This window comes from Narcine bancroftii, chromosome 2, assembly GCF_036971445.1.
Source record: "Narcine bancroftii isolate sNarBan1 chromosome 2, sNarBan1.hap1, whole genome shotgun sequence".
Lineage (NCBI taxonomy): Eukaryota > Metazoa > Chordata > Chondrichthyes > Torpediniformes > Narcinidae > Narcine > Narcine bancroftii.
Genome location: NC_091470.1, coordinates 278,707,668 through 278,731,753, shown reverse-complemented (window position 1 = coordinate 278,731,753; position 24,086 = coordinate 278,707,668). Strand labels below are relative to the sequence as shown.

The 24,086-nt window shown below is 40.5% G+C and overlaps 1 protein-coding gene and 1 long non-coding RNA gene across 2 annotated transcripts in view; both read right to left on the bottom strand.

Annotated features, from left to right (window-relative positions):
* The window catches only part of LOC138755312 (uncharacterized), a 30,506-nt gene extending 19,180 nt beyond the window's left edge, over positions 1-11,326 (bottom strand). The window contains exons 1-2 of the mRNA XM_069921081.1: positions 11,165-11,326; positions 6,031-6,145 (exon numbers count right to left, since the gene is read on the bottom strand). Of these exons, the coding sequence (XP_069777182.1) occupies positions 6,031-6,136 (106 nt within the window). The 5' untranslated portion in view covers positions 6,137-6,145; positions 11,165-11,326. The remainder of the gene's footprint in view (positions 1-6,030; positions 6,146-11,164) is intronic.
* Positions 11,327-15,309: 3,983 nt separating this feature from the next.
* LOC138752692 (uncharacterized) lies at positions 15,310-23,687 on the bottom strand. The gene is made up of 2 exons (XR_011350843.1): positions 23,566-23,687; positions 15,310-15,973 (listed from the first exon to the last, which is right to left on the bottom strand). It is a non-coding gene; the product is annotated as an uncharacterized lncRNA (long non-coding RNA).
* Positions 23,688-24,086: the final 399 nt, after the last annotated feature.

Genomic DNA, 24,086 nt, shown 5'->3' with positions numbered 1-24,086 from the left:
TCGGTAGTTTTTTTAATATCTCCTGTAATTCTTCTATTTCAAATGGTTTTATTAATTTATTTTGCTCCTCTGTTTGTAATTTCGGTAGTTCAATTTTAGTTAGAAATTCATCTATTTTGTTTTCTTTCCCTTCGTTTTCAGTTTGATATAGTTGTTCGTAGAATTCCCTGAAGTTTTCATTGATCTCCGTTGGATTATATGTAATTTGTTTGTCCTTTTTCCTTAATGCCAATACCATTCTTTTAGTTTGTTCTGTCTTAAGCTGCCACGCTAGAATTTTGTGCATTTTTTCTCCTAGCTCATAATATTTCTGTTTTGTCTTCATTATGTTCTTTTCCACCTTATATGTTTGTAGTGTTTCATATTTTATTTTTTTGTCTGCCAATTCTCTTCTTTTAGTTGTATCTTCCTTTATTGCTAATTCTTTTTCTGTATTTGTTATTTCCCTTTCCAACTGTTCTGTTTCCCGATTGTAGTCCTTCTTCATCTTAGTTACATAACTTATTATTTGCCCTCTGATGAACACTTTCATTGCATCCCATAGTATAAACTTATCTTTCACTGATTCCGTATTTATTTCAAAGTACATTTTAATTTGTCGTTCAATGAATTCTCTAAAATCCTGTCTTTTAAGTAGCATGGAGTTTAATCTCCATCTATACATTCTTGCTGAGATGTCCTCTAGCTCTATTGCCAATAACAGGGGTGAGTGATCCGGTAATAGTCTAGCTTTATATTCCGTTTTCCTAACTCTCCCTTGAATGTGGGCTGATAACAGGAATAGGTCTATCCCTGAGTATGTTTTGTGTCTACCCGAATAATATGAATATTCCTTTTCCTTTAGGTGTTGTTTCCTCCATATATCCAAAAGTTGCATTTCTTGCATCAATTTAATTATAAATTTGGTTACTTTGTTCTTTCTGTTAGTTTTTTTTCCAGTTTTATCCATGTTTGAGTCCAAATTAAGGTTAAAATCCCCTCCTATTAGTATGTTCCCTTGCGTATCTGCTATCTTCAAAAAGATATCTTGCATAAATTTTTGATCTTCTTCATTAGGTGAGTATACATTGAGTAAATTCCAAAATTCTGAATATATCTGAAGTTTTATCATTACATATCTCCCTGCTGGATCTATCATTTCCTCTTCTATTTTGATTGGTACATTTTTATTGATTAATATAGCTACTCCTCTGGCTTTTGAATTAAAATATGATGCTGCTGTTACATGTCCTATCCAATCTCTCTTTAATTTCTTGTGTTCCACTTCAGTTAGATGTGTTTCTTGTACGAATGCTATATCAATTTTTTCTTTTTTCAGTAAATTTAACAGTTTCTTCCTTTTGATTTGGTTATGTATTCCACTAATATTTAAAGTTATATAGTTCAACATAGTCATTTCATACTTTATCTTTCCTTTCTGTTTCCTCATCACCACCTTCCCTTCTTATCCATTTCTGCTTTCTTTTTTTGAACACATTATAAGACAAAATTTCTAAAACATAATATTTCCACTATTCTCATATCTAAAATTCCTTTAACCCCAATAGTCCCTCCCCTTTCTGAGTTGCCCTTTGTCCCTTGTCGGGCAACCACATCTCCCCTCTCCATTTGGATTTGCGAATCCGCTCGCAAGCGTCAACTGATTTTGCAGTGACTGTTATTCTTCCCCACCCAGACCCCACAGAAAAGATTTTAATCTTCATATATAACAAAGGTCACTCTCTTAATTCCCTCCTTACTTCCTTTCTTCCCCTTCTTAGTTCTTACTTATACTCTATTTATATATATATATATATATATACACACACATATATATATATATATATATATATATAGTTTGTTGTCATTTTTGTTCTTGTTACATCTCTTCATCTCTCTGTCTGTTTTGTAGTTGTTCTGCAAATTTTTATGCTTCTTCTGGATCCGAGAATAGTTTGCTTTGCTGCCCCTGGATAACTATTTTAAGTACTGCTGGGTATTTTAACATAAATTTATAACCTTTTTTCCATAGGGTCGTTTTTGCTGCATTAAACTCCTTCCTCTTCTTCAGCAGTTCAAAACTTATATCTGGATATAAAAAAAATTTTTGACCCTTGTATTCCAGTGGTTTTTTGTCTTCTCTTATTTTTTTCATTGCCTTCTCCAATATATTTTCTCTTGTTGTATATCTTGTGAATTTTACTAGAATGGATCTTGGTTTTTGTTGTGGTTGTGGTTTAGGGGCTAATCTTCTGTGTGCCCTTTCTATTTCCATTTCTTCCTGTAATTCTGGTCTTCCTAGGACCCTGGGGATCCATTCTTTTATCAATTCTTTCATATTTTTGCCTTCTTCATCTTCCTTAAGGCCCACTATCTTTATATTGTTTCTTCTATTATAATTTTCCATTATGTCTATCTTTTGAGCTAACAGCTCCTGTGTTTCTTTAACTTTTTTTAAATCAGATTCTTCTAATTTCTTTTTTAAGTCATCTACTTCCATTTCTATGGCTGTTTCTCGTTCTTCCACCTTGTCTACTCTTTTTCCTATATCTGTCATGATCATCTCTAATCTATTCACTCTTTCTTCTGTACTTTTTATTTCACTGAATTCTTGTGTCTGCCATTCTTTTACTGTTTCCATATATTCTTTAAAAAAAAATCCATGTACTTGCCCTTCCCTTCATCTTCCATTTCTCTGTGTTCTTCCTCCTCTTCTTCTGAGTCCAGGATCTGTGTCCTTACCTCTGTCTCTTCTGATTTACTTGTTGGGTTGTTTATTTTATTTTGTTGGGTATTTTTGTTCTTCTTATTTTTATTAAAAGTGTCTTGGTGTTGGTCTGAGTTGGTCATCTGTTGTTTCTTTGATTTCCTATTTTTATTCTCTTCCTTCTTGTTCCCGTTATTTTCTATGTTTTCCTGTTGAGAGTCTTGCTGTCCTGTTATACTTGTCTGTTTCTGCTGTGGAGATTTACTCCTCAGCTGGTCCCCCCTCCCGTCGTTGTTGTTTTTGTCTTGTGCATCGTGCATGCGCGAGGATTCGCACATGCGCGGTTGCGCACTTTTGTTTGGTTCTGTGAGCCATCTTTGTAGTCCTGAGTTCGGGGTTTCCACTGACCTCAGGGACCGGGCTTCTCTCTCCACGGCGGGCTTTCTTGTACCGGTAAGGCCTTCACCTTCCTCTTCCAACGTCCTTCCTTCTTCTTTTCTTCCCGTTGTTTTTGGTTTTTCTTTCTTTGCTGCCATTTTCTCCACACTTTCACTTTCAATTTGTTATGGTTTCTGTGTTAGTGACTTTGTTTTTTCTCTACCTTTTTTTTACTTTTCTGGAGAGGGCTGGTATTTTCTTACTGGTCACTACTCCATCACGTGACTTCCCCACCTTGTTTTCCTGTTCATACAGCAACAGGATCTGTCACCAACCCTGGTGAGTATCTAATCAGTGACAGACCCAGAATATTGATAGTGGGGAGTTTGCCAATGGACAGGAACATCAAGGATCCTTTCTTATTGGTGGTGATCGTGCTAATGCCATTGAAAGTCTCTTATTTGAGATGATTGCTATAATATTATTGAACGTTTCTTGTTGGAGATTATTGCTGTCTGGCATTTCAACGCTTTGTATTTATTTTTTAGACATACATCATGGTAACAGGCCATTTCAGCCCATGAACCCGAGCTGCCAAATTTACACCCAATTAACTTACACCCCTAGTACGTTTTGAGGAATGGGAGGAAACTGGAGCCCCTGGGGAAACCGGAGCCCCTGGGGAAACCCCATGCAGATGTAAGGAGAACGAACAAACTCCTTACAGACAATGCGGGATTCGAACACTAGTCCTGATCGCTGGTGCTATAAAGGCGTTGCACTAATCGCTATGCCAACCATGTCGCCCAATGTATCATTTGCATCAGCCCATGTATCATGAGTATTCCTGGCCAGGCATCAGCCCTTCATGAAAACTGTTATGCCCCGACCGGAGATGTGGCAACACTTAATCTCCTTTTGTACAATGAGCCAGGGTAAGTGATTGGAGTATGTGTGTGTGGGGCAGCACTTTGGAACCAGAGAATGATAATTGTATGAGCATTAAAATTGTGATGGAAAAGGATAAGAAATTAGGACAAGCCTAATTTCGATGGTATTAGGCAGGTACTTACAGAAGTTTTATATTTTTTAATTTAGAGATTCAGTACAGTAAAGAGCCCACTCCACCCAAATACACCCATGGGACCAATTAACCTACTAACCCTGTACATCTCTGGGATGCGGGAGGAAACTGGAGCACCCGGAGGAAACCCACATGGTCACGGGGAGAACGTATAAATTCCTTACAGACAGTGGTGGATTCAAACTAGCTAACTGCTATGCTAACCGTGCCAATCTAAATTGATTGGCAAGTTTGCATGTAAAGGGACACCTGGCAAGATCGTAAGAGTTCAGGGACAGCAAGTTCCTGTTGGAGTGAGGGGCAATACTAACAGAAAAAAGGAATCCTGGCTGACAGAGATACTGAGACTCTGGTCAGGTCAAGGAGGCATATGCTGGAGGGCCATTGAAAAGTATAGGGCATGTAGGAGTACAGTCGAGGAACATAAGGAAGGCAAAAAAAGGGGGTACTTTAATTTCACACACCACTGCCACACTGACTGGCATGTCTGTCCATGGTCTCAAACAGGAGCCACCTGCAAATTGGAGGACCAAAACTAATATTCCATCTCGGCGTTCTCCAACCAAATGGCATTAATGTCGACCTCCAAATTCTATTAACTCTCCCTTCCCCGGTCTTTCTCTTTCCCTACCCTTGTCTCCCTTCCTCCAGCTCCCCACCCCCTTCTCCTATCAGTGAGTTACCTTTCTTAGCCCTCTGCCTTCGCCCTCATCACTTGTCAGCTTCTCTTTTCTTCCCTCCCCCGATATCCTGTTAGCCTGTGCTCCTTCTTTTACTCTTCCTCCCTCTTCTCCTCTATTGCACTCCCCCCCCCCCACCCCCCCCCCACCACCACCATCCTTTTTAATTCAGGCATCTTCCTGTTTTTCCACATTTCCTGATGACAGGCTCAGGCCTGAAATGTTGACCAACTTTTACTTCCTAGGGATGCTGCATGACCTGCAGAATTTATCCAGCACATTTGTGCATTGCTCTCAACCCCAGTGCCTGCAGATTTTCTTGTTCACCAACACATGAATGGACACAGATTTTCCAAGTAGGATGATTTGTGACTTGAAAAGAATGCCAATTGTCTTTGAAATTTCCAATTGAAATTCCATCCAAATCAGTGCATGGCAGCATTGAACAATCCAATTTCCTGAGCATTAAACTTTAATTCTGACTGCTGTTAGGTCTGCTTTGTTCATGAATGAGTGAGACAAACACCAGGCTGAGTCGAAATCAGGGTTCTTTGTTCTTTATTACCGGATTGTAACACTTGCGACCAACCAGGTTAGTCGGAGAATGCATTCTGCCGTTATCAGCAAAATAGTGATTTTTTATACCCTTGGATACATGCTTAGAACATCATCATATCATTACTTGTCCAATGACTAAAACTGTTGCTATCCTTTCCCTGCTAGCTTCCTGCCTCTCAATCCATCAATGTCTCTCTTATCTTGTAAGTACAAGGATGCATTTACATCTTGTTACAGCCCTGTACATTCCCATCTCATGATGTTTTACCTAACAGGAGTACAAGGACACCTCCCCTTCTTGTTACTGCCCTGTACAGGGTAACTCCCTACACATTCCCATCTCATGATGTTTTACCTTACACTGCTTAAATGTTATTTTGTAATGTTTTTGTTTATTGCACCATAAACATATCAGTAACAATATATACAAGTCTTCATCATTAAAATATACACAGTGACATTTACTTTTTTCCCCGCCCCCTTCATCCCTACCCCCTCCCCCACACCCTTCAAAAACCAATAAATAATAAAAACACAAAAAAGAAAAAAGTATTGCTTAAATGTTTTAAGTGACTTTAACTGCATCCAAACCATACTCTCAGATAATCCCTAGGTTTTAGCAGCAGGATCATTGTCCTACTCACCTGATTCCAGTCCTGATCCTGCAAGGCCATTCAGAACCAAAGTGATGATGTAGACCACTGAGGCAAGGACCAAGAGACAAATCTTCCACAGATTTATCTCAGCCATTGGGAAATCCTAATTTATCGATTTCATTTAATGTGAGCAAAAGAAAAAAAAAACAATAAAACAAGTGATCTATGACATTATTTTGAGCTTTTTAGATTACCTAAAAAAAATTGCCAAGCATCAAATTACATGAATACCTAGATTACAATGGTGTAGGGTACCAAGAATCCAATCTATTATTAATAACCGCTTTTATTCATAATTTTCTACAAACTCCTTTGCTAGGATTCCCATGTTAATTAGTACCACCGCCAATGGGCTGATATCGCCTCAAACCATGCATCTTGGCGCCTCACAGTTCGGCGGGCAGCAACCTCCTTTGAAGAAGACCGCAGAGCCCACCTCACTGACAAAAGACAAAGGAGGAAAAACCCAACACCCAACCCCAACCAACCAATTTTCCCCTGCAACCGCTGCAGCCGTGTCTGCCTATCCCACATCGGACTTGTCAGCCACAAATGAGACTGCAGCTGACGTGGACATTTTTACCCCCTCCATAAATCTTCGTCCGCGAAGCCAAGCCAAAAAGAAACTGCGGTAGTGTAAGGGATGACAGTGGCAGACCCCCGTGTTAAGCAGTGACAGTAATCCATAACACTTCCTGTCAGGAAGTTGCCGGCTTGGTCATTGTTCTTCCCTGGGGAAGCTAATTGAGTTCAAGTCTGTAAAATTTCACCTTGATTATTCACATCTCATGGTTGTTATTCATGTGTATGTATTGAAAGTATCACCCAGCTTCTGTGCTTGGTTTTGTCCTGACCCAAAGTTGATTATCATCTGACTTTACATGTACAACCATACAAAACAGTGTTTTTCTGGACCACAGTGCACATATATATGCACACAATACACACATTCAGAAAGATACAAAATATGCATAAATATTTTGGAATAATTTACTGGTTTCATTTGGAGAGACCCAAGGTTACAGGATTCTGTTCATCAGTCTCACAGCCTGCAGGAAGAAGATATTTCTCAGCCTGGCAGACCTGATGCTCCTGTACCTCCTTCCTGATGGTAGTGGATCCAGTATGATGGAGGATTTTAGGGATCCTCATTAATTCTTTTAACCCTATTTAAGCAAAGCTTCTGGTGCAGGAGGGAGGGAGAAGTTATTTTCCCCAAAAAGGACATTTCAGAAGTTCTGATGTGGAAACCTTCATCTTGAGAAAAGATGCGGTGAAGACCAAAATGTTGAGCGATAGGGATAGTGACCCTACAGGAGACAGTGTGGGAGGAGTTGTAGCTTTGGTAGCTGTGAGTGTCAATGGGTTTCGAGTGGACGGATAGACTCCTGAGAAATAGATAGGGAAATTCAGAAATGGGGGGGGGGGGGAAAGGGAGTCAGAAATAGTTCAAGTGAATTTGAAGGCAGGTATAAGTTAGTGGCTGTTGATGAAATTGAGGAGTTCCATAAGGGTGCAGGAGGCAGCATCAATGGAGTTGTCAATGTAGCACAGAAAAAGTTGGGAATTGGTACCAGAGTAGGTTCAAAATAAAGACCCCTCTATGTAACCATTGAAATGGCAGGCATAACTGGGGCCCATGCACGCATCCCTGTTCTCAACTTCAATTTTGAGAAAATGAGAGGAATCAAAAGATAAATTGTTATGGGTAAGAGCAAGTCCCGCAAGACATAGGGGAGTGCAGGTGAGGAGAATTAATTGGATCTGTGCCCCCATATCTCATCTTTGTCATGGCCCCAAGTATTCCCGGTGGGGAATGGACATGCACAGAGACAGGGCCATGGCAAAAATGACATGCAGGAAACTAGAAGTGATTAAAGTGTTGGAGAGCTTATAAGGTATCACAGTGGGAAAGGACTGGATGGGGTGGGGAACAAGACTCAAGGAACAAGAAGCGTGTCTTTAATATCTAAGCACATGGAATTCCAATGTAGTTATTATGTTCACTAGTTTGAATCTATTCCAAATATTTACATTGAAACCACTCAGCATTACTACATTAATTATTTCATAAAAAGTGAACATATGGGGCCTGTTCAAAAAAATTCCAGTACCATGCTAATTAATGTATCAGACATTTCTGAAGCTACATTTGGACAGGTACATGGATGGGGAATTTTCAAGATCCAGAGGGTTATGAGGCAATTACAAGCAAATGGATTAAGTTCAGGAAGATGCCTTGATCAGCATGGATAAATTTGGCTGGAGTTTCCATATTATAACTCTGACTTTTAAAACCTGTACGTTAATTTATATTTATCAATACAGGTTAAGGCCAATTTTCAGATAATTATTTTTGCCTGGTCAAGGAGTTTCTAGCTTTGAATCTGTCTATCAAACCCAAAACATGCTTTTGCATGCCACATTGAAGTAATTGTTTATCTGTGATATTGCCACAGTGAGATTTATCATGTGCATTCAGATGTTCTTATGTTGACCTGACAAGCATAGCATGAAAGGCAGAAAGATATGCATTTATATAGCAGTTCTCAGACAATCCAATCTGCTTTGCAGCCAAGGTGAAGTCAATACCCCACACTCAATTTGTGTAAAAATGTCCAAGAAAATGACGTAACTGGATTGTACTGAATCCTGACCACGAGGCAGCTCCCACCCTCAACAAACTTAGCCAAGGGCTGGCCAAATTTGCCTACCAAACCCAAAAACTGCTAAACCACCTAACACCACCACCCACCCCCCCCCCCCCACCCACCCCCGATGAGATGCAAGGGATGGCTGAATCTCAAAACTTTGTCTCCAGAACACTACTGGCATTTTGTCAACTCACCACTGTCAAAGACCATTTGAGTGTTTTTATTAAATGTCTTTGATCATCAATGGAATTTCAGGAGTTCAAGTTAGCAATTAAAACTGAGGGTCCGTGTCCACCTTCAGTGCTTCACTAACTTCCATGTTTTAGCACACAAATGTGGAAGAAGCATGGACCTGCTAGAAGGGCAAGAGAATCATGTGGTCCAATGATTGGCAGATCACGTTGATGAGAGCTTGCTCTTCAATTTGGATTATGGATTCTTTTGTAGCCATTCAAGATACAGATGGACTCCAGTACAACATCTTGTTTGAATATTATTTAAAAGCACAGCACCATGATCTAGACAACATGATACAATGGCAATTTTGGGAAAAGAAAAGTCAGCCAAGTGTGGTTTATATTTGCTCTGACTTATTGTTTGTCCTGTTGTTAATATTCCAATAGTGTAAAATTCTCAATAAAGTAGGTAGAAAGGTGTTTCACAAAATTCCAAGTTTCAGCATTGATTTTTGCTTTGTGGCAAGTGTTTTCCTGGAATGTTCTCAACCCCTCCCTTCCTCACAGCTTTGGGGTCTTAATAATGCAACACCAGCACAAAATCCAAATTTGTTCTGTTAATTATTAGTTTGCTATCAGATTACCATAGTGTCAAAAAAATCTTTAATGCAAGCATACAAATCACTCAGACTGAACATTATTTTTCTCTGGCAATAAAGAGAAATATAACCTGGATGTTACAGGAACTGGAAGGCTTGAATTGTAAAGGAGAAGCTAGTAGGATAGGGACTATTTTCCCTGGAGCGTAGCAGGCTGAGATGTGACCCTTATAGAACTTTATAATAGAGTATAGAAAAGGTAAATAGTCACAGTTTTTTCCCTAGGTTGGGAAAGTCCAAAACTACAAGCATATTGTAGGTGGAAGGTGAGTGGGGAAAGATTTAAAAGGGACCTGAGGGAGAACTTTCCACAGAGGGTGGAAGGAGCTGTCAGAGGAATTAGTAAAAGCAGGGATAAGACTAAAATGAGAGAGCACAATCTGAAGATGAGATGGGAAAGAATTTAAAGTGTCCTGATGGGCAGCTTTTTCACGCAGAGACAAGAATGTGGAACAATTATGCTGGAAGTGGTAGCGGTAAGTACCAATGAAGCCTAAGTGACATTTAGACGGGTACATAGATAAGAAAGGTATAGAACGATGTAGGCCAAATTGCAGGTAAGTGACTTGGTCGAAATGAATGAGTGAGACTGAAGGGTCGGTTTCTATGGTGGGAAAACTGACTCAATAAATAAATAGAAAAGCACAGACAATACCCACAAACGGCAAATGATAGTGGCCAGATTTCAGAAAGAACCCTTCCTCTTCGTTATATGGCGTGGGATCTTTTTATGTGCACTCTGGCTCTGTGAAACTCCCACTGTTACAGAGACCGAAGAGGACACACCCATAAAAAGGTTTGGAAAACAAGGATGGCAATTTTAAACACGCACTATTACCAGACTCAAAGCAAGAAGGAAAGCAGGCATGGGGGTGAGGAGCACAGATAGTGCCAGTCCAGATGTGAGCAGCAGTGTTGAAGGTGAGCACATAGGTGTAGGTTGAAGCCTGGTCACAATCCAGAGACAACAAAGGCAAGCAGAAAATGTCAGCTCCACACAAGCTGATGTCAATGTGGCTGCTATGGCATGCATAAAACTATTAACTTCATCTGGAAATGCAGTCGTTTTCACCACCAGAGAGTACTGCCCTCAGAGCTGGTGGTGGTGCAGAGATGGACAAGAATCCGCATCGTCGGTTGATATTGGCCTTTCAAAGATTATTTCAGTCATAGTCAAGAAAAACGAAATGTTACAGGAACTCAGCCGTTCCTTTCTCCATCTTGGGAGACAGTCTATCAGTTAGTTACCTGGACTACACCTCCGAACCCCCGACTCCCAGTTCCTCCACAAAGAAGGCAGCTTTATGGCCAATGGCCTTCTCTCCATCAGAGTTACTTATGGTCTTGGTTCTGATTGATGTGCTATATCTTCTCCAAGGGAATTTCTTGAAAAGACATTTTTAAAGGCAGAAATGAAGTTGGCGTGTTGGGAAAGGAAAGACTGGAGGAAGAAAACTTTGCCAATGGAAGGGTGGAAGGACGAGTTTGTTTTGACGACGCGTTTACCGTATGTCCTGGGCTTACTCTGCGTCCGGCAACTTAACAAGGACCCACCCAGAACTGGACAAACGAAACGAGCCATCGACACTTGGCCACATTAGCACGTTTCGCGGCTCGGAGCATCAGCACTTACTGGAGCGAACTCTCCCGTCCTTTGGAAAGAGGCGCTGCCGCGTCGCGTCCCCCCCCAAAAAAAAATCCACCGGAGAACGAGCACCGAATACAAATCACTGAAGGCGTTGCAGCCGAACTCTGAAATCAGGACGAGGTTTCATAACACGAGAAGCGGCCCGGCGCTTACATAACCGTGAGCGGAGGGGCGGATCCTGATGCCGAGCTCATGGCCCCAAACCAAGCCACTCCCGCAGTCGGCGGGGCACCGGGCGGCAAAGGTCCTCGGCGGCGATCTGACTCGGACACGGGTGCGTGCAGTGGCTCTTCGGCGCGCAAAGCATAGCCAAGACCTCCAGCTCCTCTCATTCACTAGCAACTTGTCCAGGACCCTCCCATTTTCAACTTTCAATCCCTTCGCTGTTTCTCCTCTCTCGCTCAGAGGTGAGACAATCAAATGTAATTCTAGTCTTCGTTTTGTAGAAAAGGGGTCATTGCTAGTTAACTGGTAATTTAACCAAGTTTCTGCTCGCGATCAGTGCCTTTCACAAAAGTGCTGGAGGAAGTCAGCAGGTCACGCAGCAGGCACAGAAACTTGTTGAATTTCACAGCCACGGTTCGTGTCCCGTGCTGGAATTTCCAGCCGCCAGGTCAGGGTCCATCCCTGAAGGATGCTAACCTCAGAACCAGTGTCCATGAGGAATTTTCGCTGGCCAGCTGTTGGACGGCTGGCCTGGGCGCTCCCCGAGAAACCACAAGGAGCTGGGCATTCCCCACTGTGGGTGATCGAAGTCCCAGCTGCTCGTCTCTGAATCACGCCTGTCTGCTGGAGACCATGTCCTCCAGACCCTGCAACTTTGAAGATTTTCCGCCTGGGACAATAGAACAGGTTCTTGATAAATTTCGTTTAAGTGGAAGGAGGTGCTCGGAGTCTTCCTGAAGCTCAACCTTTAGTGGTTTCAACAGACTTGATGCAATGAGCTATCTTTTTTTCTTTCTTTATTTTAATTTCATAACTGAGATGGAAAAATTTGACAATGTATTTTTTATTAGTCATTTTCTTGACTTTTGAAATGTTATTTTAATCATAATTAATACATTAGAGCCGTAGGCTCCTAGAACGCTTCCACCAGCGTTGTCTCCGCTCCATCCTCAACATCCATTGGAGCGCTTACATCCCTAACGTCGAAGTACTCGAGATGGCAGAGGTCGACAGCATCGAGTCCACGCTGCTGAAGATCCAGCTGCGCTGGATGGGTCACGTCTCCAGAATGGAGGACCATCGCCTTCCCAAGATCGTGTTATATGGCGAGCTCTCCACTGGCCACCGTGACAGAGGTGCACCAAAGAAAAGGTACAAGGACTGCCTAAAGAAATCTCTTGGTGCCTGCCACATTGACCACCGCCAGTGGGCTGATAACGCCTCAAACCGTGCATCTTGGCGCCTCACAGTTTGACGGGCAGCAACCTCCTTTGAAGAAGACCGCAGAGCCCACCTCACTGACAAAAGGCAAAGGAGGAAAAACCCAACACCCAACCCCAACCAACCAATTTTCCCCTGCAACCGCTGCAATCGTGTCTGCCTGTCCCGCATCGGACTTGTCAGCCACAAACGAGCCTGCAGCTGACGTGGACTTTTTACCCCCTCCATAAATCTTCGTCCGCGAAGCCAAGCCAAAGAAAGAATACATTAGATGATTAATTTTCATTAAAAGCTTGCATATTGAATAGACCAAGTGAGTTGGGAGGAGTAGGAAGTGTGTGTTTGTGACTTTGGTCACAACCTGTAAAATGGAGGGAGTTAGTGTTGTATTAGACACACTTATTGGAAGGGGTTTTTTCCAATATTGTTAAAGTTATAAACTTTTGTGCCTCTATTATTTTGTCATCTTGCTTTTTTTCTTTTCTCTTTTTTTGGATTGCTCGAGGGGGGTGCGTGTGGATAATTTGTTTCCTAAATTAATTAATATGGATCAGACAGGATTTCTTTTAAAAAAAGACAATCTTTGGAAAATGTAGCTAGATTGCTTTTTGTGAGATCTGGAGATCTGCTGGACGGGGCGAAGGAGAGGGCTTGAGTGAGGGAGAGGGATTGATGAATATTTGCTTTAAATGAGTAAAGTAATTAAGTTTGTAAATTTTAATATTAACAGGCTAAATGAGACAATAAAAAGTCTTAACATATATTAAGGAATTGGGAGTGGATGTCACTTTTCTTCAAGAAACACATGTAACTGAAAAGAGCATTTGAAATTAAAAAGAGATGGTTGGGAAATGTAATGTCATCTTCATTCAATCCTTAAGCGAGATGGGTAGCAATTTTGATTAAAAAGAATCTTCCGATTAAGGTTCAGAATATTGTTACAGACTCTGCAGGAAGATATTTTTAGAAATGTGAACTTTTTTTGTGTTTGTATGTTCCAAATATTGATGATGAAAAATTTATTCAGGATACTTTTTTTGGAAAATATTTTAATAGGAGGGGACTTTAATTTTTGTTTAGATCCATTTGTTTCTTGAATTAATTAATATGGATCGGACAGGATTTCTTTTTTTAAAAAAAAGACAATCTTTGGAAAATGTAGCTAGATTGCTTAGCATAATTAATTTAGCCCAAAAAAGTGATTTCAGTGTTGTAGTGGCTTTAGAGGCAAAAAGATAGATTAGAGTGGGACTTTTTATTTAAGATATTAGAAAAGTTTGGATTTGGATTTAATTTTTAAAGTTGGGTTAGAGCATTACATAATTCTAAAGCTAAAGTAGTAACAAATGGGCGTGTCTATGTTAAGTTAATGAGATCAAGTCAACAAAGTTGTCCTTTGTCACCAGCTTTATTTGTTTAGCCATAGAAGCACTTGCACAGGTAATTTGTTCTGATTTACAAATTAAGTGTTTTACAGTGGGTAAGAAGGAACATAAAATGAGTTTATTTGCAGATGATGTTTTAATATATTTGACTGATCCTGAGTCATCTTTACGAAGATTGTATGCTTCATTGGAAGAATATGGAAAAGTTTCAGGATACAAAATAAATTGAATAAAAATGAAATGGGTAACTTTTTGGAACAAGTTACAGGAGTTTTTTTTCTGTTAACATCCTGATTTATTTTTACTAGGAAATATTGAAGGTACAAATCCCAAGTTGAAATGGTCAATTTATCAATTAAAATTTGTTAAATTAGCATTAGCAGTAGCAAAAGGTATTGCAATTACTTGGAAATCAGATACATCTTTAACTATGCCAATTCAAAATTGTATTCCTTTGGAAAAAATTTACATACAAGTTCATAAATAAATACTCTTATGTTTTCACCAATCTGGTGCCCATACACTCAAATAATGGGCTTAAATTTGTAGTGATATTCTTTCTATCCCTCTAGCCCTGCAGAATTCTCCTATGTATCTTTGTTAGAACTGATGACCTGTGCTGCATGACATCTCTCTCTGCAATCCAAAGATCTTTTTTTTTACTTTCTCTTCTATTTTTCATATTTTTATACCTATAAATTTTTTTAAAAAAATTCAATTTGTATATATTTTTCGGGGGGGGGGGGGCGTTGGGTAGGAGAGAGGGTTTTTGGGATGGAGTGAAACCATTATGTACATAATCAATTTGTTTTTTGTATCTATTATAATAATTGTAGTTACTTCATGTATGGAATATTAAATATTTTTTAAAAAATCAATACTGATCTTCAATTTCAGTTACCACCCTGACTCTTTCCCTTATCCCTCTGTCTCCCTTCCTCCAGTCCCCAACCTTTCTCTTTCCCCTTCTATTGGAGCAATCTTTCTTGATCCTCTCCCCATCATTTCTCAGGTTCTTTCTTTGCCAACCCACCTGCATCTTCTTATTAAACATTAATCTGTGCTCCCACCAAATTTTTCAGCATCTGCAGATTTTCTTGTCTACCAGCTCTTGTGATCATATTAACTATATGATTAATTAATTATAGTTAATTAATTATAGTTAATTAAATTAACTATTCAGCTAAACAGACAAAAAGATTCAAGATTCGTTTATTGTCATGTAAACTTAATTTATATTCCTATTCAGCTAAACAGACAAAAAGATTCAAGATTCGTTTATTGTCATGTAAACTTAATTTATATTCCTTTGTTACTGAATTAGTTGATTTAGAAGACACCCTAACTACTTGATACAAATTAATAGTAGAAAAAAACTTTTATTTAAGCCAAACAACAAGGAAACAGACTTCAGATGAGTAGTTACACGGCAGGGAAATATGGCAAGATGGTCATCTCAAGTAAATGGGTGGAAAGGCAAACCATGTTCTTCGTTTAAAGTTGTACACTGGAAAAAGATGTTTTACGCCCTGAAAATTGCTGACTAATACGAGTAACAGATTAAGTTTACTAATTCTAGGACCATGACATCTTCATGGTAGGGGTTAGGGATTGGAAATCAATGCTGGGAAAAGAATTATCCAAGATAGCAAAAGGTAAAAATGTACAGCAGCAAGGAGAAAATCCTAGGTTGCATTGAAGCCAAACATCTCAATTGCTTCATCATTGCTCTCCTCCCCTGGTTGATAAATTAATTCCACAGCTGTGGCTTTGGATACCTGGCCAGCTGCCTTCAGCTTTTCTTTATGTCGTTTCTTTTTAAGTTTTCTTCTCCTGTTTTTGGTTAATATTTCTGCTTCAGGTTTTGCAGAATGTAATATCAGTGTTTGTAAGGTGTCAGTTTTTAACACCCCTGACTGCTGAAATTCTGTTGTGTGTCTTTTCATTGAAGTCTTCATGCACTGAGCTCTTGAGTTCCTTTTCCGCTTACATTTTCTTTGGAATTTTTCTGCAGAATGTCTTCCTATAATTGAGCAGATATTTGTGTTTAATACTTGGCAATTTATGCATTTTTAAAATTATCAATGTGATAATAGCACAGCGTGAAAACTATAATCTACCTATTTGTGAACTACAATCTACAAACACCAATTACATTTGAGAAATAAACCGAATTTAAAATTGTACCAAAATACAGGAAAAACAGGAGACGAGTTTTTTTTAAGATAATGTGGTAAATTGAATTAGCAAGTTTGCAGATGACACAAAGATTGAGGAGTTATGGATAGTGAGGAAGGTTTTCAAAGCTTGCAGAGGGATCTGGGCCAGCTGGAAAAATGGGATGAAAAATGGCAGATGAAATTTAATGCAGACAAAAGTGAGGTGTTGCATTTTGGAAGGACAAACAAAGAAAGGACATACACACAAAATGGTAGGGCACTTAGGAGTGTGGTAGAAGAGAGGGATCTAGGAATACAGATAGATAATTTCCTGAAAGTGGCACACAGGTAAATAGGGTTGTAAAGAGAGCTTGTGCCATATTGGCCTTCATAAATCAAAGTATTGAGTATTGGATTTGGGATGTTATAAAGTTGTACAAGAATTGGTGAGGCCAAATTTGGAATATTATGTGCAGTTTCAGTCACCTAACTACAGGAAAGACATCAATAAGATTAAAAGAGTGCAGAGAACTGTTGCTAGGATGTTGCCCAATCTTCAGGAACTGAGTTACAGGGAAAAGTTACACAGGTCTGCCCTGGAGCAGAGAAGAATGAGGGGAATTTGATAGAGATATTTAAAATTATGAGGGGTATAGATTGAGTAAATGAAAGTAGCCTTTTTCTATTGAGATAAGGTGAGTTATAAACCAGAGGACATGGCCTAAGGGTGAATGGGAAAATATTAGGGGTAACTTCTTCACACAGAGTGGTGTGAGTGTGGAATGAGCTCCCAGCTGAAGTGGTAAATGCAAGCCCCATTTTAACATTTAAAGAAAATTTGAACAGATATGTGGATGGGAGAGGTATAAAGGGCTATACACTGGGAGCAGGTCAGTGGGACTAGGCAAAATAGTTCAGCACAGGCTAGAAGGGCTGATGAGCCTGTTTCTGTGCTGTCATGTTCTAAGAGCTCTGTTTTCAAATGAAAACTGATCTCAATAATTCCACTACAGCATTATTACACAGTAAATGAGTAAGGGGAAGGGGCAAGGGGAAGGGGAAAGGGGGAAGAGGGGGAAGGGGGTGGTAGAGATTTATTTAGTCTAGAGAGTGACAAATCCAACAAGGGCCCACAAAGACTGTTTGATTTTTTATTTCAGTAACACATATGGTGATGATCATTTAATTTGAAAACATTTCAAAATTAACCCAACATTAACAAAAATATTACCCTGGAATTTTCAGTTCTAAACCGCAAAATTGTCATCCAGCTCTATTATTATAAAATGATCAGTAAGCGTGACATTTGTTGAATGCAGAAATTTAACACTGCCAGTGGCATTAAGTCTCTAATCCTGTAGGTTCATTCAAAGCATCAGCGACTTGACACAAAGCTCAATTATTTTAATGGATTTGTCCAGTGAGCAAAATCCCAAACCTATCAAGCTTTATTAAATTAGATAACATATTATCACATTCAATATATAATGAATATTAAAGAAACTCCAAAATTTTGTTGTTCCTGCATTCATTCAGATCACTTGCATGTTATTTTTATAATTTAAAATTACTTTGTTTGTTCACAACGTTTCATCTTCTCAACATTTTTCCTCAATATTTTGGTCTCTGTTTCGGTAAATCTTCCAATTAAGCAAAAAAATTCAAGCATGACAATTTTTGGCCTTTTACAGTGTTCTTTCTGATTCTGACAATCCACTTAATATTAATGCAGCTCTACGATTTACACTGTTGTTATACACCAACTCTGCTAGAGTTCACATCTAATTTAAGATCATCGCAATAAAAATAAAAGTCCTATCACTGTTAGGTTGGCTAATCTTTGTCAGCAGGGATCTTTGAATTTGGACTGCAACTTCCATCCCTTGATCTATGACCAGAAAATCCAGATCCATCTGTGGAATGTTTTTCTGTAAACAATTATACTCCAAATGAAGTTTATTTTAAAGTTTCCAGGTTATGAACTCCTAACGAATTAGGCAAATGTTTGTCTTTACAGTGAAATAAGTCCTACTTCTCTTCATACACAATAACAAAATGAATCAATCCAAGCAAAATCCACCTCAACTCAGGAGCAAAAAAATGATCTGCTGGAGGAACTCAGCAAGTCGAGCAGGATCAGTAGGGGTTTTCACCCACAGATACTGTGTTCCTCAAAATTTTTTTTTTTTTTGCTTCATTATTCCAGAATTTGCAGTTTTGTGTTTGGACTCCATTTAAACAAGCCTTCCCTGCAGTCAAACTATCAAGAAACAAAATTAGGATGCATTGCTGATTGATGTATCTATCAAAAACCTGTCTGTGTTTTTATTTTTGAAGTAAATACAAATGGTAAATAAGGACAGATGAAAAGATTTTTAATCTTCCATTGCAGAAGTAGTCTGAATGACTACAATCCACATCAATATTACATAGAAACATAGAAGATAGGAGCAGGTCATTCGACCCTTCGAGCCTGCTCCGCCATTCACCGAGATCATGGCTGATCTTAAAGTTCAGTACCCCATCCCCGCCTTCTCTCCGTAACCTTTAATACCCTTACACTGAAGAAATATATCTAATTCCCTCTTAATATATTTAATGAACCTGCCTCTACTGCCCTCTGTGGCAATGAATTCCACAGATTCACCACCCTCTGGGTAAAGAAATTCCTCCTCATCTCGGTCCTAAATGGTTTACCTATTATCCTCAACCATGGCCCCGGGTTCTAGATTTTCCCATCATTGAAACATCCCATCTGCATCCATTCTGTCCAGTCCTGCCAGAATTTTATATGTCTCTATGAGATCCCCTCTCAATCTTCTAAACTCCAGCAAGTACAATCCCAATTTGCGCAATCTTTCCTCATAAGTCATTCTGCCATTCCAGGTATCAGCCTGGCGAATCGCCTTTGCACTCCCTCCATTGCAAGAGCATCCTTCCTTAGATAAGGTGACCAAAACTGCACACAATACTCCAGGTGGGGTCTCACCAAGGCCTTGTACAGCTGCAGTAAGGTATCCTTGTTCCTGTAGTCAAACCCTCTTGATATGAAGGCCAACATACCATTTGCCTTTTTAACCGCCTGCTGTACCTGCATGCTCGCCTTCAGAGACTGGTGTACAAGTACCCCTAGGTCTCTCTGCACTTCCCACATCTTAATCTTTTGCCATTCAAATAGTAATCTGCCCTCCGGTTTGTATTACCAAAGTGGATAACCTCACATTTATCCACATTGTAGTGCATTTGCCATGTATCTGCCCAGTCCCTCAATTTATCCAAATCACACTGGAGTTTCCTGACCCCCCTCTTCCGTGCACACAACCCCTCCTAGCTAGTGTCATCTGCAAATTTGGAGATATTACATCCAATCCCCTCATCCAGATCATTAATGTAAATTGTGAACAGCTGGGGTCCCAGTACAGATCCCTGTGGCACCCCACTGGTCACCGCCTGGCCACTCAGAAAACGAGCCATTTATCCCAACTCTCTGTCATCTACCTGCCAGCCAGTTCTCAATCCACATCAATACTTTGCCCCCATCCCATGAGCCTTGATTTTGAAAGCCAGTTGTTTATGCGGGACCTTATCGAAGGCCTTTTGGAAGTCCAGGTACACCACATCCACTGCTCTCCCCCATCTATTTTACCTGTCACCATCTCAAAGAATTCCAATAGATTTGTCAAGCACGATTTACCTTTTGTAAATCCATGTTGACTCGTCCGATCCCTTCTCTGGCTAGTCATATGCTCTGCTATTACATCCTTAATAATGGATTCCATCATTTTGCCCACTACTAATGTAAAGCTCACCGGCCTATAATTCCCCGCTTTTTCTCTACCCCCCTTTTTAAATAGTGGGGTAACATTAGCTACCCTGGGTACTGATCCTGAGTCTATCGAGTTCTGGAAAATAATTCTTAAAGCATCTGCTATCTGAATGGCCACTTCCTTGAGTACCCTAGGATGTAGATTATCAGGCCCTTGGGATTTATCTGCCTTCAATTTCCCATCAATTTCCCCAAGACCATGTCCTTAGATATACTGATTTCTTTCAGTTCCTCCTTGCATTAGTCTCTATGTTTCCAAACATCCTTGGGAGGTTATTTGTATCGTAAAAAACAGAACTAAAGTAAGAATTTAATTGGTCTGCCATTTCCTTATTCCCCATTAGATATTCCCCTGATTCCGACTGTAAGGGACCTACTCTGGATTTCCCCAATCTTTTCCTCTTGCTCATAATAACAAGCATCTTTGGCTTGGCTTCGCGGACGAAGATTTATGGAGGGGGTAAAAAGTCCACGTCAGCTGCAGGCTCGTTTGTGGCTGACCAGTCCGATGCGGGACAGGCAGACACGATTGCAGCGGTTGCAAGGGAAAATTGGTTGGTTGGGGTTGGGTGTTGGTTGGTTTTTCCTCCTTTGCCTTTTGTCAGTGAGGTGGGCTCTGCGGTCTTCTTCAAAGGAGGCTGCTGCCCGCCAAACTGTGAGGCGCCAAGATGCACACGTTTTGAGGCGTTATCAGCCCACTGGCGGTGGTCAATGTGGCAGGCACCAAGAGATTTCTTTAGGCAGTCCTTGTACCTTTTCTTTGGTGCACCTCTGTCACGGTGGCCAGTGGAAAGCTCGCCATATAATACTTGAGCTACTGGAGGCGATGTCCTCCATTCTGGAGACGTGACCCATCCAGCGCAGCTGGATCTTCAGCAGCGTGGACTCGATGCTGTCGACCTCTGCCCTCTCGAGTACCTCGACGTTAGGGTGTGAGCGCTCCAATGGATGTTGAGGATGGAGCGGAGACAACGCTGGTGGAAGCGTTCTAGGAGCCGTAGGTGGTGCCGGTAGAGGACCCATGTTTCGGAGCCGAACAGGAGTGTGGGTATGACAACGGCTCTGTATACGCTTATCTTTGTGAGGTTTTTCAGTTGGTTGTTTTTCCAGACTCTTTTGTGTAGTCTTCCAAAGGCGCTATTTGCCTTGGCGAGTCTGTTGTCTATCTCATTGTCGATCCTTGCATCTGATGAAATGGTGCAGCCGAGATAGGTAAACTGGTTGACCGTTTTGAGTTTTGTGTGCCCGATGAGATGTGGGGGGGCTGGTAGTCATGGTGGGGAGCTGGCTGATGGAGGACCTCAGTTTTCTTCAGGCTGACTTCCAGGCCAAACATTTTGGCAGTTTCCGCAAAGCAGGACGTCAAGCGCTGAAGAGCTGGCTCTGAATGGGCAACTAAAGCGGCATCATCTGCAAAGAGTAGTTCACGGACAAGTTTCTCTTGTGTCTTGGTGTGAGCTTGCAGGCGCCTCAGATTGAAGAGACTGCCATCCGTGCGGTACCGGATGTAAACCAGCGTCTTCATTGTTGGGGTCTTTCATGGCTTGGTTCAGCATCATGCTGAAGAAGATTGAAAAGAGGGTTGGTGCGAGAACACAGCCTTGCTTCACGCCATTGTTAATGGAGAAGGGTTCAGAGAGCTCATTGCTGTATCTGACCCGACCTTGTTGGTTTTCGTGCAGTTGGATAATCATGTTGAGGAACTTTGGGGGGACATCCGATGCGCTCTAGTATTTGCCAAAGCCCTTTCCTGCTCACGGGTGTCGAAGGCTTTGGTGAGGTCAACAAAGGTGATGTAGAGTCCTTTGTTTTGTTCTCTGCACTTTTCTTGGAGCTGTCTGAGGGCAAAGACCATGTCAGTGGTTCCTCTGTTTGCGCGAAAGCCGCACTGTGATTCTGGGAGAATATTCTCAGCGACACTAGGTATTATTCTATTTAGTAGAATCCTAGCGAAGATTTTGCCTGCAATGGAGAGCAACGTGATTCCCCTGTAGTTTGAGCAGTCTGATTTCTCGCCTTTGTTTTTGTACAAGGTGATGATGGTGGCATCACGAAGATCCTGAGGCAGTTTACCTTGGTCCCAACAAAGCTTGAAAAACTCATGCAGTTTGGCATGCAGAGTTTTGCCGCCAGCCTTCCAGACTTCTGGGGGGATTCCATCCATACCTGCTGCTTTGCCCACTTTTCAGTTGTTCGATTGTTCAAATGAGTGGTGGACTAGCCTCGCCAAACGAACACAGCTCAGCGCGGACATTGGCGACTTCAGGGGTTTCTACGAGGCTCTAAAGGCTGTGTACGGCTCCTCACCCCAAGTCCAAAGCCCGCTGCGCAGCTCAGACGGCAAAGTCCTCCTCAGCGACAAGATCTCCATCCTCAACCGATGGTCAGAACACTTCCAATCTCTTTTCAGTACCAACCGCTCAGTCCAAGATTCCGCCCTGCTCCAGCTCCCTCAACAGCCCTAAGGCTAGAGCTGGATGAGGTTCCCACCCTGGATGAGACATATAAGGCAATCGAACAACTGAAAAGTGGCAAAGCAGCAGCAGTATGGATGGAATCCTCTTGACATATTTATAAAAGCTTTTGCAGTCGGTTTTTATATTTGCCGCAAGCTTACTTTTGTAATTTATTTTTGCTCTCTTGATTAATCCCTTCGTCCTCCTTTGGTGCATCTTGAACTGCTCCCAGCCTTCGGTTGTGGTACTTTTTTTGGCCAATTGATATGCTCTCTCTTTGGACCTAATGCTATCTCTAATTTCCCTTGTTATCCACGGTTGAGTCACCTTTTTTGGTTTATTTTTATGCCAAACCGGTATAAACGATTTTTGCAATTTCTCCATTAGATCTGTGAATGCTTTCCATTGTCTATCCACAGTCAACTCCCCATAAACACCACCCAATCAATCTTACTCAACTCCCGTCTCATACCATCATAATTCCCTTTATTTAAATTCAGGACCTTAGTCTTGGTTTTAATTTCATCACTCTCCATGTCGAGTGAGAATTTGATCATATTGTGATCGCTCCTACCCAAAGGGCCTCGTACAACAAGATTGTTGATTAGCCCCTTATCATTGCATAATACCCAATCTAAAATGGCCTGCTCCCGAGTTGGTTCCTTGACATATTGGTTTAGATAACCGTCCCGTAAACATTCAAGGAATTCCTCCTCCTCCTCAGTATTTTTACTAATTGATACAGTGATTCACCTTCAGCATGGTACTAAACCTAGACCAGTGTAACATTAATTCACAGGATGCACATCTTAGAGATGAACCATTTCACTTCCCAGAGGCAGATTTGGTTACAATCAGTAACACCAACAAGCTGGATTATCAATAAAAATTAATATCCAATATAATTTAACAGTAGTACACAAGATGTATACTAGGATTGAAAGTAGCTTCGAAATTTTTGAAAAACCATTTTAACATCAATGGAAACTTCTTTACACAATATCAACCAACAGTCAGACAGGTTCCAAGGAAGTACTGTATAATTGATGGCAGACTAATCAAAGAAACAATAATATACTGCAAAAGATTGGGTCATCATCCTTGAAGCATGCAATTAAATATTGCAATCATTATTTTAACCTAATTTTTGGGGAAAAACTGATGCTATTTCTACCTTCCAATTCTTCACTTGAGTCTTGAGATTCACACTGCTCATTTGGTCCAATGGCACACACGACATCTCCAGAAGGGGGTAGGCTCACTGTATAAATCTTTTTACATTCAGGAACATTTGTGCAATACTGTGGAAAAGACGGAGATTTTTTAAAATTTATTTTTCATTTGGATCAATATGTACATATAAATTCTTCATCATATATAATACAATAAAATTATATATAAATTTTTCTTTTTATCCCCCTCCCTCGCCCCAAAAAGAAAAAGAGAAAAAAGAGAAAACACCTGCATTTATTTATCATTCCCTATTCATTTATTCCTAACATATTCTATCCTGTACGTATTAGTTGGGAGGATTGGGTGTCATGGACGATGTGGATAGACTCTTACTGATGAAATCCATATATAGTTCCCAAATCATATAAAAATTCTCAGGTTGATTCCTTAAATTATAAGTAATCTTTTCCAATGGTATACAATTTTGAATTTCCGTATGCCATCTATCCAACCTTATAAAAT